Genomic DNA, 16,882 nt, shown 5'->3' with positions numbered 1-16,882 from the left:
AATGGGGAGCAGCTATAAATACAGATGAAGCTTCGCTTGCTCACCCACCCCACTGCTCACCTTCTGCTGTGCGGCCCAGTTCCTAACAGGTCACAGACCAGTACTGGGAGTTGGGGACCCCTCCCTTAAATCATTCGTTTTCAAATCTAAGTGTGCGTAAGGATTACTTAGGCCTAACTGCAGAGATTATGATTCAGAAAGTCTGGGATGGGGCTCAAGAAGCTACATTTTAAATAAAGGCCCAACTTGATCCTGTAGTCACATGACCACCCTTTAAGAAACACTGCATGTCGATCTCCATGGTCTAGTTATGAATCTTAGTAGAATCTCAGAGAATTTCTGTATCTGCAACCCCCAGTTCTCAAAGTCAGACCCATATGTTTCCTGAAAAAAAAAAAAAAAAAAAATCCATCCTCACACTTTGCTTCTCTGTCAGCAAGCAGTCACCCATCTAATTCATGAGACTTTTAGGGCATCATTGGTGTGGTTTTTGCTTTGACTTCTTGGGGTTCTCTAAAGGTTATTCAAAATTCAGCAGCTGTTTTTAAAGTTGCTTTTAAATTATAGTCACCTCAAGGTAAATACTTTGTTCATGTGGAATATAAACATGTATATAAGTGCATATCTGGCTTATATGCATATAAATATACATGCACTTCTATTTAGCACATCTCACACTTAAAAAAACTAGAGAGGTCACGAAAGATACAGCCTTATTTTTAACTTATTTTACTTTATACTCCAAATAGCATGGGTTAAGAATTGCAAAAACTGTATTACAGGCATATTTTCAGGTTGAAAGTATTAGTTGACATTTACTTCTAAACAGGTCTGACTTCTCAAAAATGCCTTCCCTCATTTATGCTTAAAATGGAGAGTTAGGAACATGAGTTTAAAACTAGCATTACAAGTAAAGGAACATCCTTATTTTGTAGAAAGAGAAACACCTGGAGATAAGAGGGGACTGCTACTGATTTTCTAGCATGACAGTGTTGGTGTCAAAATAAGAATTTATTCACTCGTGGAGGACGTTCTTGTAGTCTTCTTTTAAAGTCCACTTTTTAAACATTAGCTAATGTTCTTTATTTCCTTATCTTTAATTATTGTTATATATTACGCTAGACTATTTGCCTTGATACATAGAAAATACTACACTCAGCAGGAAATTACCCTCTTTTCACCTACTGGTTTCTTCATTAGCCTAGGTTTGCTTTAGTTGGGATTGGGTGCCCACTGGTAGTCTTTTGGCATGGGAGAGGAAAGTCACGACACTACAAAATTGTCCCATAGTCAGGATCCATAATAACGTTGGAAAGGAGTAAAGAAAAAAATCCCTCTTTTTTGTTTCCAGGAGATGCATTTAGAAGATACTACCAGATTCTGTCCCAAAGAAGAAAGAGAAAGTGAACAAACATCTTTCAGCGATCAAAATCCCAGGCAAGACCAGAAGGGGGGCTTTCGCAGCTCCTTCCGCAAGCTCTTTAAAAAGAAGTGAGTAGCCCTTAGACAAGACAGCGTTGTAACTCATTTCCCTTTGGGCTAAATCTTGAGGTTTTAACGATAATAAGTATAAAGTAGCCTGGTCTCACACGACTGCTTCAAGTACAGTGCCTGCACCCAGTAGCCACAGTTGCGGTGGGGTGAAGATGTTTCTTATTGTGATATCCCAGAGTAGAAGCAAACTCAGCTCTCTGCCCTGCCTCTTCTGTCTTTTATCCCTCCCTCCTTGTTCCTAAAGTCATGTGTCCTCAGAGGAGTGGGCAGAGGTGGTTCCCTTGAGAAATGAGCTGGTGACAATCAAAGCCCCTTTAGACTGGGAGGAGTGGGATCCACTATTGGGGTTGCGTGTCATGGGTGCTCCATCAGATCTCCTCGTCTGTGGAAAGTTTTCTAAGGGATCTCAGCACTTCTGCATTTAGGGGCCTGTTGTCATCCTGGGTGCTGATTCAGGTTTATTGGGACTTCTATTAGTGCTTTCCCTGAATGAGTGGATTTGGCTTGGCCCTAGTTAGAAATCACTTTAATGGAGTTTCTGTATTCCATAGGAGGCAAAAATAAGGCATTTTCCTCCTGTGGTCCTTCTGAGATTCTAAGTTGTTGTTGTATAAAACATCACCCACAGGCATTTCGGTCAGCACTGTCTTACAGTCTGGGAGGCAGTGGCCAAACCCCAGCATAAAATGTAAGCAAGAGAGAGGTGAGCATTAGCATTTGACCGTAGAGGGATCTGCCAGTCCAGCCACTGCCTGCCTGAGAGACTGCTGTTTCAATCTCCACCGGCTCAGCCTACCTCCCTCTCCCTTAGAGAGATTTTCCCTGCTGCTTAGTTACTCTTGGTGGAGGATGTTCTTGCAGTCAGTTTTAAATAACAAGTCTTCGTATTTTAGTAGATGGAAAAGTTAAACAGAGGCATTATTGCTGCCTTTGGAGAGTTGCCGATAAGTGAGGAAGCACAGGGAAATCACCTTTTCCTTGAAGGTCGAGGTCACTGGCTGATTTAGATTGTGGTCCTGATGGAGGAATTGGGGGCAACCCTGGAGTGAGGACTTTGTTTTTGCTGGTTTGTCTAATTGTAATTATCCTCCTGTGGGGAGGGTGGTACTGAGATTAGCCGGCCTCTGACTGTTGGTCTCTGCCTGTTGTTACTGGAGAAGGGGGAAGAAGAAGGAAGAGCAATAGCTCTGCATTTAGCCATAGCCCTGCATTCTCTCTCAGTTTTGCTAAGGAATCCAGTGCATGCTTGCATGCTGCTTTGCTGGATCCTCAACCCACCTTACTCAGGGTTTGAAGAGTTGAGAATTGTATTCCTCTTTCTAGGATCATATAGACTTAGATCTTTCTTGACCCAGCGCCAACATCTGTCAAGTTGACAGGGGTGGGAGAACCTGGAAACAGACACCTCTTCAGCCCACCCTGATTTAGACTCCTGAATCTTTCTTGAGACAGAGTCTGGCTCTGCTGCCCAGGCTGGAGTGCAATGGCGCAATCTCGGTTCACTGCAGCCTCTGCCTCCCGGGTTCAGGCTATTCTCCTGCCCCTGCTTCCTGAGTAGCTGGGATTACAGGTGCCCGCCACCACACCCCGGCTATTTTTTTTTTTTTTTTTTTTGTAGAGATGGGGTTTCACCATGTTGGCCAGGCTGGTCTTGAACTCCTGACCTCAAGTGATCCATCTGCCTCGGCCTCCCAAAGTGTTGGGATTACAGGAGTGAGCCACCGCGCCCGGCCAGACTCCTAAATCCTTCTAAGGACTGCAAAATCCTAAGGGCACAGCTTGAGCCTATCTTTTTTTTTTTTTTTTTAAACCACGGTATTCCCAAAACAGCCATTTTTTGCCCACTGTCATTTATAATGACTGGGTGCTGTCTATTGGAAAACAATGAGCAATAGATTCACCACTGGTCCCTTTACCAATTCCTATTTATCAGAGAGATGTAAGAAAATATTTTTGCCAGTGACATGAGGCAGAGGGAGTGGATTTGTCCTCTCTGGATTCAGAGGGCAGAACTAGGAGCAGTGGCTAAGAGGAAGAATTTCCTAAAAATGCAGCTGCATGGAACTGGAGCTGGCTGCGTCATGAAGGAATGGATTCATGGGATGCCTCTGGTCAGGGATGCTATGAAAGTGGTCCCTGCATCAAGTGGGAGATTGTTTAAGAAATCGCCAGAGTCCTTTCTAGTGTGGAGATTTGCTTTATCTGTAGTTTGACTTTGTTGTAGCTTGATCTGAGTAATCACATCTTTTTATCACCTGAAGCAAGAAATGAATGAAGCCTTGGGACCTAAAATTTTAAAGCCCTAGCATGTAGAAGACCAGGTTTTATCTTTCTGTAGCTCCCCACTGACCTTGGTATAATGTAGACGACTTGCTATGGGCTCTCCAAGTTCATGCTGGTTAATTGCTGTCAGTGCTCTTGTGGCTGTTCGGGATTCTCCTTAGATAAAGAGCCAGTGGATTCCCTTAGTCCTCTTGTCCTTTCTCATAGATCAGTCCCTCCTGCATCAATCATGTTGCCACCACCAATACTGGTGCTGTCCTTTGTATTTAAAATCCGAAGTGTTGTCTGAGTGGAAGTAAAGGTGGAGCCACAGAGAAGACTGTCTGTCTAGCAGGCTTTCCTGGCTTTTTAGATGTGGCCTAGGTCAGTCAGTACCATCAGGTGCTTAGGGTGCTGCAGTGGGCACTTTGGAGACTTTGCATGGGTTGAAGAGGCAGCTTACGTAGCATTTTCTGAGTGTTTTCATATGAGGACCATGGAAGATTTGCTCCATTATAAGGTAGAGAGGAAGGTCAGGGAGGCCCCATTGTAGCATAGGAAGGGCAGTGGCTTTTAACTCAGATGAGAACACACCATTCTTCTCATCAATTAAGCATTCAATCTTATATGCATGCACTATGCAAGACACTTGTATAGGAATCATGAGCGACATAGTCCCAGCCATTACACAGGAACTTGCACTCTGAAGTCAGGCCTGTGAACAGGTATAGGAAGGAACCAGAAGAGACATTCAGCCCATTTTCCTCCTGCATGTCAGGAGGTCAGGCTGGCAGCAAGCCCTAGGACTTTAAGAAGTGGCCAATCCTGAGTACTGGAACCATTGCAGAGCCTGGCCTCACAGGTCCAAATGAGCCAGTGCCAGCAAAGCCACTTGTGTCATGTCTGGGGCTTGCTGCCTTCCTCCCCCACAGCCCTCTGGAGGCTCATTCCTGTCTACACTGACACACTTTTTGTTCCATAGGGGCTTGTTTGGCTGGTGGCCCCACACACCCAGAATGCTGCTTCGGGATGAAGCTAGGCATGGAGCCAGATGCAACAGAAAACCTGAGAAAGGGTTCTCTTCCCTCTGAGGCTGGGAGGGCCGAAGGCTCATACCCACAAGGATTCAAAAGGGAGAGTCAAGTTGACATCATTAAAAAAATCCTGAAAAATGCCCAAAATATTTGGGGAAAAGAATGACCTTCTGATTGTTTCCATCTCAGGCACATTTGTCCTGGGCAGACACAAGGTCACATGTCCCTGAAAGGTATCCATAATTGATCAGAATAAAGGCTACATATCTTAAAGTTTGGAAATGTTAAGTGATTTTACACATTTTAAATGAGGATTCTTAGAGGGAACAGACTTACTGTGGTAGGCTAATGTTAGCTAGACCGATACTTATTCCCCTGCCTTTGAGCAGGATGGAAGGCAAACTGTCCCATTCTAGAAGGATCTATACAGAGGCTGTCAAAGACTTAAACCTAGATTATTGTGAAGTCTGAGGCAAATGATACTTCATCTTAATATATACATCTTGCAACACTTACGTTAACGCGTATTCTTGATGGCAGATGTGGCAGTGGGGAAGAGGATCACGTGAGATAGCTTAGGAATAGGGAATGTAGATGGTACTCTCTCTTTTTATCCTTAAATTTTGGGATAGTGGAAGATAAGGAATATGGCTTCCAAATGATTAATTACTTTCTCGCTCATTCTCTTCCTCTTTAGCACTTTAAAATTTACATGCGTCAGAGTGTCTCCCTTCTCGTCATCACCCTCCATCAATCCCATCACTATCTGTTTTCTTAATCACACACAGAGAGAGTACTTCTACAGGGCCCCGTATGTAATCATTTTATCTCAGTGAATCCTCTTCTTTTGGTGTCTTCCCAGCAGTTTTTGTATATGCCCAGCTTCAGCTGTTGAACAGACCATGTAATAGAAAGCAGGGCTGCTAAAGAATCCATTGATAACTTTATCTCACCTATTCTGTTTCCTTAAAGCTCATTTCAAGTCCCTCTCTCACTCTTACCCACTTTGGGGTTCTCTCTCATTTTCCATTTCATTTCCTATATAACTTTAACATTAAAGGGGATAGTTGAAGGGTAAACATTTTAGATTACTTAACCTTAATTACAAATGTTTCTCAATAAGCCATTTGAAATCAACCATTCAATTAAGTGTCTTCAATATACTAGGTTCTGTCCAGCACAAAAGATGTAAGAGAAATAGTTCCTGCCCAGTAGGAGCTTACAGATCAATTTAAGGATAACCTAAGTATTGATTCAAGGTATAGTACATAGCACATAGTAGGCACTCAACAAATATTTATTAAATGAATGCTCATTTGCTTTGGGCTCTCCAAACTCATGTTGGTTAATTGCTGTCAGTCCTCTTGCAGCTGTTTGGAATTCTCCTCAGGTAAAGGGCCAGTGGATTCCCTTAGTCCTCTTGTCCTTTCTCATATATCAGTCCCTCCTCCATCAATCAGATTGCCTCCACGATACTGGTGCTGTCCTTTGTATTTAAAATCTGAAGTGTTGTCTGAGTGAAAGTAAAGGTGGAGTCACAAAGGGCTGTTGCTTTGATTACCAGGGCTGACTGACTGGCTGACAGGATGGGTGTTTCCTTGCCCCTTTACTTCTTGAGACAGATGCATGTCTTCAAGGAGGATAGTCTTTCCAATCAGAGAACCAAGCCTTCTTAAATCAGAGGTTTTTGCAGCACTGGGTTCAACTACCCCCATCCCCAGCTCCAAACAAAAGGTTTATTTATAGGAAATCTAGACTTGGTATGACCTACTGAATTTGCTATTTTCTTTTTCACTTGAGTGAAAGGAAAAGTTAGCAACAGGTCTGTTGTCTTTTCCTCTTTCCATCAAATACTTGGATGGTTATGTGTCAGTATGTCCTGGCAGCCATGGTACCCTTCCCCAGCGAGTGTTTGCCTGTCCCTATAATGTCTGCTCAGATATGCCCTGCAATCAGCCACAATGGCTCCAGGAGCTCAAAAGCCATTTCTGTTTTATAGAGAAAGGGAATAAGAGCAAATCTGCTTGCCTTTTCTCCTTGATCCTGCAGGTTATTTCCTAGTCATTTAGGTATGCACTACTTCAGAGCCTAACGGCCACACCTTTGGAAGAGTCCAGGTGGCCATATACATGTAAGCGTTATAAAGAGGTCAGTTAAAATGATCTTTACAAGGATGAAAATGAGCTTTTAGTCATGGCTATAGCAGAATGCTGGATTTTGAAAAGGATGAGCAATTTAGCTGTTAGTTTAATTAATATCAAGAAATGCAGAGAAATTCAGACATTGGAGACATAGGGAAGGTACAATTTGCGAGAAGAGCAGTTAAAAAAATTTAAGCTGAGTTTGTGGACTTTGAAAACTAGACAGGGCGATTTTGGCATTTGTTTCAGAAATGGGAACGCAACTGGTGAAGATTTCTGTGGTCCTTGGGGCTGGTGGTGACATCAAAGCTTTCCTATTTTCAGGTAAACACTAAACAGTTGCATGTTGGAACCATCAAAGTGTGACATGTTGGGTTTTGGATAGACCAGATGTAGCTAAGAGGGGAAATACGAGGCAAAGATTTCAAGTTTTGACTAATGACTTTCTGATGAGAAACTGTCCTGTGGGGGAACAAGAAGAAATAGCAGCCCAATTCAAATCCTGCCCCCAACTTCCTGCCCCTAAAACATAGGCATTCCTAGTCTTCTGAATAATGGAAGACATAGAGAAAGAATGAGATGGTCAAAAATATATCTTCCTAAATTTGGGGCACAACTGCACTTATCAGGGATGATTTGAACTGGAGGTAGGGGGGATCTGTGAAAGATGAGAGAAGGCCTGGAGTTTTAGGGTGGGCCGTGTGGAGGCTCTTTCAAGGGAGAACTCAGGGGGGTTCCTGAAAAGGAAGAGAACCTCATCCCACCCAGATATCTTGCTTGATGAGTAGTATCCAGATGTACTGGAGTTGAGAGATAGAATAGTTTTTTCCTCTCTGCACTGGGATGTAGTGGAAAAGTGTTCCTTACCAACCAGAAGTAGAAAGCATGGTGGGCGGCTGTGGCTTCATCTGTGATATTGAATATCGGGGGCAAAGTGAAAATATCTAGTCAGTCATCAGGTTTCCAGACGTTACGGTTTTTAGTCTTTGTGGATCCAACTTCTTTCTTTGAATAATGTAAAGAGATGTTTGAATTCTGCCCATTAATTCAGTCAATGATAGTCATGATTAACTTAATAACAAGAGTGAGGACTCAACAGTAGCAAACCAATGATAGTGCAAGGACTCGGAGGCCCTGGATCCTTCTTTGGTGGATAGTGGAAGCATACCTGACAGCCTCAGCATATGGAGAACTTGGTCAGTTGTATAGAAGCTTTGGACAAGCAACTTCATGTCTACCATCACTTTCATACACCCTGCATGAGGTTTTTTGAAATTGGTTCTTAGTGTCTGGACTAGTTCTACCCATTCTAGGTCAGAGTTTAAGCTAGCCAAAGGGCCCCAGTCTAGCTTATCAGAGGTTATTTCCAGAAAGCCTCCTCCCTCCAGGGACTTCTGACATGAGAAAACTGGAGAAGGTGCAGAGCTGGAATGGATTACCCAAGTGGCTTAACCAAGATAAAGGAAGAATGCACCCTCGACTGGGGACTCAAATGGACTGATTTGAGTTGTTGGCTATTGATTGGCTTTGGTCTCTTTTGTGGTGGTTGAGATTATAGTATCTCTGCAATCTGATTACTGTACGAATTTCTGCATTCTACCAAATGTAGCATATATGTGTGGTTGGCTTCAATAAATCTTTCATTTGAAAATGAAAACAAGCAAAAGCAAGAGTTTGTAATGTAATGCCAAATTCAGTGAAGGTCCTTGATAACCTTGGTTGAGAACTATGATTTCCATCCATTTTAATTTAAGGTCCTTGGTAATTTGTGGAGTTGTTACTTCATTGAATCAAAAACAGGATTTCTTGAATTTTCTGAGCTTTTGTTCCCCTATTATGATGTTATTACATAATATCTTACACTGACATATACAGTTGCCACAATTGTCCCCATAAAGCATTAGAAAGATATTCTCTTTATGTTCAATGCAAATCTTAGATACACATGTCCTAAGTCATGAAATTCAGGGGAGTAAAAAGTATTCCAGTTCTAGGAAGCAACTGTTTTACAAATGCAAAACAATTGGGATAGATAAAAATATTTGAAAACAATTAAAACCAAATCAACCTGTACTTTATCTGTGTGCTGAGATTTTAGGTCCAGTGGATCAGAATACAGGGAAAAAACTAATGAGAATCCCTCAATGGATCCTTCACCCACCAAACAAGATTTCTTCAGAAACCGACTTGCTCTTGCAAATGACCTTGACCAAGGAACAGCTGTGTAAAACATATTTAAAGTTGTATTGTCAAGTGGTAAGATGAGGATAAAAAGCTTGTATATATCTGTGTAGGAATATATATATATATATCTATATATATATCGATGTATAAATCCCTGAGGAAAACTAATATAAATACTTACATATGAAACTAAATCAACATACAAGACATTGAAGAGATGAAGATTAGTTTCTGGTTAAGATCTGGCTTTTTGAACCTCAACACTGGGGAAAAGGGAAATGAAGACTTTTCACATCATTACAGAAAAACACAATAAATTTGGAGGAAAATAAACGTTTGTAAGAATGCAAACTTCCAACTTGAAGTCATTCCCCGAGTATAATATTGAGCATATTCATATTTAACATGGATGTGAATTTTATGCTTCCTAGGCATTTAACTTAACTCATCCAGTGTTCTTAGACTAATACACACTATGTTAGGGGCCAGTTCTGTCTTGCTTCATGTCTTCCAAAACCCCAAGGCAATATCTAACATCCCTTAAGGCAAAGGATTAATTAACAGAACTGTATTTTATATGTTGCAAATCTGAGTTATGGAGAATTTGTGCTTAAACCATGATTCAGAAGGTTCAAAGCTTAAAAACACATTGATCTCCAAACTTGTTCTGTAGTTATGGAAATCAGTAAAGGGAACAAGGATTTCTGTAGAAACTGGGGAGAGAGGAAGGCAAAGAAACATTTTCCCTTGTGTGGGTTGAGCTGAAGATGGAAACAGTCCAGTCTATTTTATTGAGTATTCAGTATTCAAGATCCACTAGTGATCTTGAGTGTCACACACACGACCAGATGGACTAGGAAAAAAGCAGTGATTTAGCCACATCTTGTTAAAAAGACTTTCTGCAGCCTGAAAAGAAAGTGGCAATTGCACCAAAACTTCAATGGCTCACATACAGCAGTTGCTACAAACAGCAGGTCAAAGTGAAAATTCAGGATTGCAGTACTTGACCGTTTTCCTATTTTGTAAAGAAACCAAGCTCTTACAGCTCAGATAGAGGAATCAAATTGCAACGAGGCCTGCCTGGCTCTGGGGTGATAAAATGTGCTCTGTTTCCACATGGATATGTCCAAGATGGTCAGCATCCTTGATATGCCCCAAACATCAGATTTATAATAGAAAAAAAATTGGGTTCAAACAATTTGTCTTTATTCCCAGGCAGTTCCCTATAGTAAATTAGGGGTATTTGGTTTCTGTTCATTCAAAATCTTGGTACTCAAACTGGTGTCTTCAGAAGCTGTTCCTCTATTGAAGCGTTTGTTGATAAAATAGGCAAAGGTTCACATGTAAGTGTTGCAAGTTTTCTTCTCCTTGTCTGATGACAAATTAGGAACCCACCTACTGCGTTTTGAACAGTAGTTGTCTGGAACACATAAAGGATCACCGCCAAGTTTTTTGAGTTTCCAGTATTTAAGTTTAAGCCAAGATTTTTATTTCCTAGAAGTTAATGAATTCATTTGAAATTAGATTTTTTGCTTATTATCTGGCCGGCAGTGCTTGAAAGCACAATGCCAAATCGACTGGACATGGAAAGTGAAATACTACAGAAGTCACAATCTATTAAATAAAATGTTAACACAATAAAATTCCTTTCCCTTTCATCTTCTGTTTATCACTAAAATTGATCAGTTACTAGAAAGGTTTAAAAACTATCACACACCTCAGCAATTTTATTTTGGTAGCATCCTCTGAAAAATCTTGATGCTACATCTGTAGCGTAACTCCAAAATAATTGAGTTGTATTTTATGAAACTAGTAATAATTAATGCTGCTACTTACTTACTCTCCAGGTGAGTTCCCATCACTTGATACCTGGAGTTTTCCTGAGGTTTCTAACTGTCTACAAGTACTCTTTGCTCCCATCTATCCTGCATGTCTCTAACACAGTATTCCCAAATATTGCTTTATGTGAAACTCTTCTGTTTTTACTTGTCTACAGTGAAATTCCAAACTTCTTGATGTGACATCCAAGGCTTGCTCTCTCCAGTAAGGCTCTTTCTTTCTGGCTACCATCTCGTATTTTTCAGAGTCCCAGGTGGACTGACTTACCTCAAGTAAACTGGGTTTTTACCGTTTCCCAGTCAGCCGTGCATCTTGCCCAGGCTCACTCTTGCTTCATGCCCTTGCTCTAGTTCCTTCCTCTCTGCCGATCTTAAGACCCAGTTTAAGTCCCTTCATCTTTTTGTGACTTCTTGTGGTGTAACTTGTTTATCTCTTTATGTGTTTGTCGTATCTTCCCAGTAAGAATGCAAGTCCCCTCAAGGGCAGGAACTGTGCCATATATTTTTAAATTTCTTTCCACCTCTAGAAGACTGCATAGTAGGTGCTCAATAAGTAGCTGATGCCATCATTAATGGTGGTGCTTTAATAAGTAGAGTGCTACAGAAAATAATTTTTACTCTTAATTTGACAGAGAATTCAGTTATCACTCTACCTCCCTGCCTTTTTTTTAAAGAAAAAATATCAGTCATGAAGGAAATAAAATATAGTTGCCTTCAGAAGCAGTTAAAGGCACCACTGCCACTTTCACAGCATCTAGCATTAGAAAACCTCTCTCCAGTTAAAAAAAGTTCATAGCTCACTGCAGCCTCAAACTCCTCAAGCAGTCCTCCTGCCTCAGCCTCCTGAGTAGCTAGGACACCTGGCTGATTTAAACATTTTGTAGAGACAAGGTCTCACTGTGTTGCCCAGGCTGGTCTCAAACTCCTGGGCTCTAGCCATCCTCCTGCCTCAGCCTCCCAAAAGGCTGAGATTGCGGGTATGGGCCACCAGGCCTGTAATGTAATGTTGCATTATGGCCTATTAATGTAATGTTGCATTACATTAAATAATGCATGGATGGAGCAGTGTGGAAAAGAACTTGACAGTGACTACATCTGTGACCTCCAGCCCTCTGGAGAAGTGTACTGTACATAGGAGACCACAGATGTCTTTGAGAAGTATTTGGGTTGATAATCAGAAAGAAGCACTCTACCAAAAGATGAAGTAGATATTTTGCACAGGCTAGGAGTCGCAATAGGCCCTTTCTACAGCCTTGTGAAATCAGTATATATAGGCCCAAGCAAGGACTGCTCCCCTTCTCTGACTACAGAATTGGAGCCTTTGAGAACCAAGGATTTGTGGACCAGTACTCTAGGGTTCTCCCCAGTGGGCTATTTCATCCCATAAGAAATAGTTTAGTCTGGGACCTGAAACTAGAACATCAGGGAAACGCTTTGAGCAGTGTTTTCTATAGCACCTCATGTCTCATTTCCTCACTGCCTTTAAGTCTTAACTAATACATCACCTCCATGAGGGCACTTGTAGAAAATGCAGATTCCTGGGCACCACTGCAGTCCCACTGTATTAGAATATCTGGAGGTGGGGTCCTGGAATCTGCATTTTTAAACTTTTAGGTTCGGGGTACATGTGCAGGGTTGTTATACAGGTAAATTGTATGTCATGGGGGTTTGGTTTACAGATATTTTGTCACCTAGGTAATCAGCACAGGACCTGATAGGTAGTTTCCCAAAGGAATCTGCATTTTAATGCAGTCCTGCGAGTCATTTTCCCACTGAAATGTTAGAGATACCACCTATTAGACCAATAAATAGTATGATCTAGTATGTAAGTTTCAGCACTCAGATTCTATTCATAGACTGGATTTTAAAACACAATAAAGAACTGATTTTTGAGATACAGAAAACAAACTGTTCGTTGAAACCCAGTGAGTATTTTTGTATTCGTAATTATCTGTAAAGGTCACAGATAATTATCTGTAAAGGTCACAGATAATTACGAATACAAAAATACTCACTGGGTTTCAACGAACAGTTTGTTTTCTGTATCTCAAAAATCAGTTCTTTATTGTGTTTTAAAATCCAGTCTATGAATAGAATCTGAGTGCTGAAACTTACATACTAGATCATACTATTTATTGGTCTAATTACACACAGTAAAATTCTGATTTAAGAATATACATATGCACATGATCATTACTCTATAAATTGGTAAAATTGACTGTATATTCCAGATAACCAAATGCATGCACTTAGAAAAATGACAGATTTTTCTGCATTAAGTTGTATCATAAAATTAGGTCTAGTTTTCAGATTAAACTTTTTCTTGAAACATCACCATTAATAACTTTCTGCTGGTGGGGATGGGTTGGGAGGAAAGGAAGGGAGAGGCACAGTTTTTCAAACAGGGATATGGGTAAAAAGAAGGTTGAGAAAACTGATGGAGAGCTACATATTTTAAGGGAAAAAAAAAGAAATTGATGTGTAACACTACAGCTGAGTTTTAAACATAGAACATAAAGGGATGAATGTAGGCAATACTAAAAATATCTTTGTGGGAGATTGGCAGATGTTAAAAATAATCAAAATTTTTTTTCCCAAACAAAGTAACTTTAAAATCTGTTGTTTTCCAAGAGCTTAGTACATAATCTTTAATAAGACATCTAAACTTGTTCCTTATCTACAAAATAGAGATTTTTATTCCTTCTTGCCTCATTCCCTTCAGATATATAGTAGCTGTAAATGCTCTTAATTCTTATCAAGAAAACTGAATGTGTTGGGTTTCATCTCATGTATGTAAGCCTATCTATCTGAAGATATTAATAGGATCTACTGTAAAGGACTGTTGGTAGATACCATCTGTGCTTCTGTCTCTTCTCCTCATTATCACATTTTTCTTTTCAACTGGGACAAACCCTTCAGCATACAAATATGCTCTTATTTCTCCCATCTTTAAAGCAAAAGAAATCCTTTCTTGACGGTTCTAGCCATGCCCCAGTTTTCTGCTTCCCTTTCATAAAACTTCAAAGAGGAAACTCCTCCAGTTCCTGTCTTGCCATTCTTTATCAAACTAGGGCCCAGGCTTTTGCCCACACCACTACCCTGAACTGCTTGTGTCAAGATCACCAATGACTTCCACATTGTCAAACAAATGGTTCCTTCTCAGTCATCTTACTCTATCAAGCAGCATTTGACAGGCTGATCACATCCTTCTATCTTAACTGGGCCTCAAAGACACAACATACTCCTGGTTTTCGTTTTTCTTCACTGGGAGTTTCTTCTTGGTCTCCTTGCTGATTCCCTATCTCTTCCCACCTTTTTTTTTTTTTCTTTTTTTCTTAATTTTTTAATTTTAGAGACAGGATCTCTGTGTTGCCCAGGCTGGAGTGCAGTGGCTACTCACAGGCACAATCATAGCTCACTGTAACCTCGAACTCCTGGGCTCAAGTGGTCCTTTCGCCACAGCCTCCGGAGTAGCTGGTGTTACCAGGCCTGGCTTGTCCCCTCTTTTAACATTAGAATGCCCCAGGGCTTTCCTTTGCTTAGAGCTCTTCTTTTTCTAGTCTATACTCAGTTCCTTTGTGATTTTATCCAGTCTGCTAGCTTTAAAGCTGACTCCCAATTCACTATCTTTAGCCTATTCTCCCAAACTCCAGACTAACATCTTCAACTGCCTCATTGACATCTCTTAAGATGTCTAATATATTTATTGAACTTAGTATGTCCAAGCCTGCTTCAACCATATCTTCCCCACCCCAGTTAATGGTAAATTTATCCTTCCAGTTACTCTGGCCAAAACCTTGAAGTCATTTTTAACAATTCTGTTTTTCTTACACCTCACATTCAGTCTATCAGCATATTGGCTGTCTTTAAAATATATCTAGGCCCTGACCTCTTCTTATAAGGCACCTCCACTGCTATCACCCTGGTCCAAGCCATTTTCTATTGGGTTAGCCTCCCTATTCCCACTATTTTATTCTCAACAGGGCAGCCAGAGTGATCCTGTTAAAATGTAAATCAGATCTTGTCACTGGTTACTCTGCCACTAAGAAGTCAAAAGTCATTACAAGGGCTTTTAAAGCCTTAAGTGAGCTCTGTCAAACCTCTGATGGCATCTCCTTCTGTTCTGCCCACATTTCTTCTTCTCCAGATACAAGCAGCGCCACTCTGCCTCACATGTACCAAGTACGCTCCTGCCTCTGGGCTTTTCACTGGCTGTTTCTTGTGACTTGACATAGTCTTCTCCCAGATATATGCATGTCTTGTTCCCTCACCTCTTCCAAGTCTATTAATGTCAGCTCTATGAGGCAGGCTTCTGACCATCCCATTTAAATTTCACCTTCCCTGGACTCCACATTCCCAGTCACCATATCCATTTTTGTTCATAAGTGAAAACATTCGAATGTATAATATATTTATTATGCTTACTACTTTTTATTGTCTGCATCTCCTCACTAGATTATAAACCCCATGATGACATGTACTTTTGCCAGTTTTGTTTATTGCCATATTCCTAATATCAGAATTGTACCTGAAGAATAAATATTTGTTGAATGCTGAATAGTCAGATGGGCCCTTATCAAATGCTTATAACCTAAGGTCACTCAGAACTAATTTAAGTGATGATAAACAGCAAAGGAAGTCATAAAGAATCAAATTATGAGGGCTTCAGGATAAGCAACCAACCTCTTAAATGATACCTAAAAGCCAGTGAACTTTGACAATGCATCCCTCATAACTTTAGTTAGCATTTACTAAGCACCTACTCTGTCAAAGGCATGTGCTTTACACATATTACCTTTAAACCTCATAATAGGCTCAAACAGTAGATCTGTTAACCTCCTTGTATTGATGAGAAACAGATTAAATAACTTCTGCAAAGTCACTCATGTAATAAGTAGTGAAACCAGAAGGTGAACACAGACATAATTCCAAAGCACCTGCTTGTTTCTATCACATTGATTCTTCCTTTTCTTGATGAGTTACTGAGGTAGAGAAATTAGCTTTTAAGTGGGCTATAGTTTTTCTGGCCTCCAGTAAGAATCAAGAGTCCTAAAATGTTAGAATGGCCATAAACTGCTTTTTTGGAATTGTACTCTATATTGAAGCCATCCTTCCCTCTGGACACCATGTGCACCTATCAGCAAAAAGGCAGGCTTAACTATGGACTGTACCAAACAGACTGATCTGCAATGACCTGAGGATTAAGTTAAAAAGTAAATCACTGAGTTAAAGCTCACAAGAAGTGACATTGCAAGAGAAAATTCAGAATCAAGTTTAATAAAAACATTATTTTCCTATAGCTATTAAATTTATTACCTAGAATATACTCGATAATTCATGCTTGGACTGCCACATGATATTGGCTAAGTCATCTCACTTCTCCAGGCCTCATCTACCTTCATTTTTAAATCAGGGGATTGGCTCTCTAAGGATTCATCAATTTTTACATCCTATAGTTCACACTGAATGACAGTACATTTGCATCATTCTTTAGTTACAACCCTAAACTCGTATTTTCATGCCAAGCCTAGAAAGAATTGCTAAAGGTCAGGCTACCTCACTCCAGCAGATCTCAGCAAAAGCTGCCTGTCAGGGAACGTGATATCTCAAAACTTCTTTTATGGGGAATACAAATGCCTTAGCACTCTGAAACTTCATCCAGGTGACACCCAAGGTCACTTTAAATTACTAATTTTCATCCCAAAGGCCTCCCACTCACTACAATCAGCAGATTTGACACAGAGGGAAATATGGAACTTCTTTTATCCTTTTATAACTTGATACAGGAAAAAAGTGCCTCCAAAGAAAGACCACAATAAAAATGCAAAATATTTCTATATGGCATATATGAGCTAAATGAGAATCACTAATGATTTCAAAAATACTGCCCTCTAAAATAAATACATGCAAAAATAATACACTTGTGGGC

General features: G+C 40.5%; 1 protein-coding gene across 10 annotated transcripts in view; it reads left to right on the top strand.

The window, feature by feature from the left end:
* The window catches only part of ARHGEF33 (Rho guanine nucleotide exchange factor 33), an 83,985-nt gene extending 74,519 nt beyond the window's left edge, over window positions 1-9,466 (top strand). For 3 of the 10 annotated variants that reach the window (XM_032176932.2, XM_032176922.2, XM_032176921.2), the window contains 2 exons: window positions 1,352-1,491; window positions 9,030-9,466. In XM_032176932.2, coding sequence (XP_032032823.1) covers window positions 1,352-1,491; window positions 9,030-9,159 — 270 coding nt within the window. In that variant the 3' untranslated portion in view covers window positions 9,160-9,466. The other 7 variants (XM_032176926.2, XM_032176928.2, XM_032176927.2 and 4 more) reach the window with 7 other exon arrangements.
* The last annotated feature ends 7,416 nt before the right edge of the window (window positions 9,467-16,882 follow it).

This window comes from Hylobates moloch, unplaced genomic scaffold, assembly GCF_009828535.3.
Source record: "Hylobates moloch isolate HMO894 unplaced genomic scaffold, HMol_V3 SCAFFOLD_15, whole genome shotgun sequence".
Classification (NCBI taxonomy): Eukaryota; Metazoa; Chordata; class Mammalia; order Primates; family Hylobatidae; genus Hylobates; species Hylobates moloch.
This window is presented reverse-complemented; position numbering and strand designations above follow the sequence as displayed.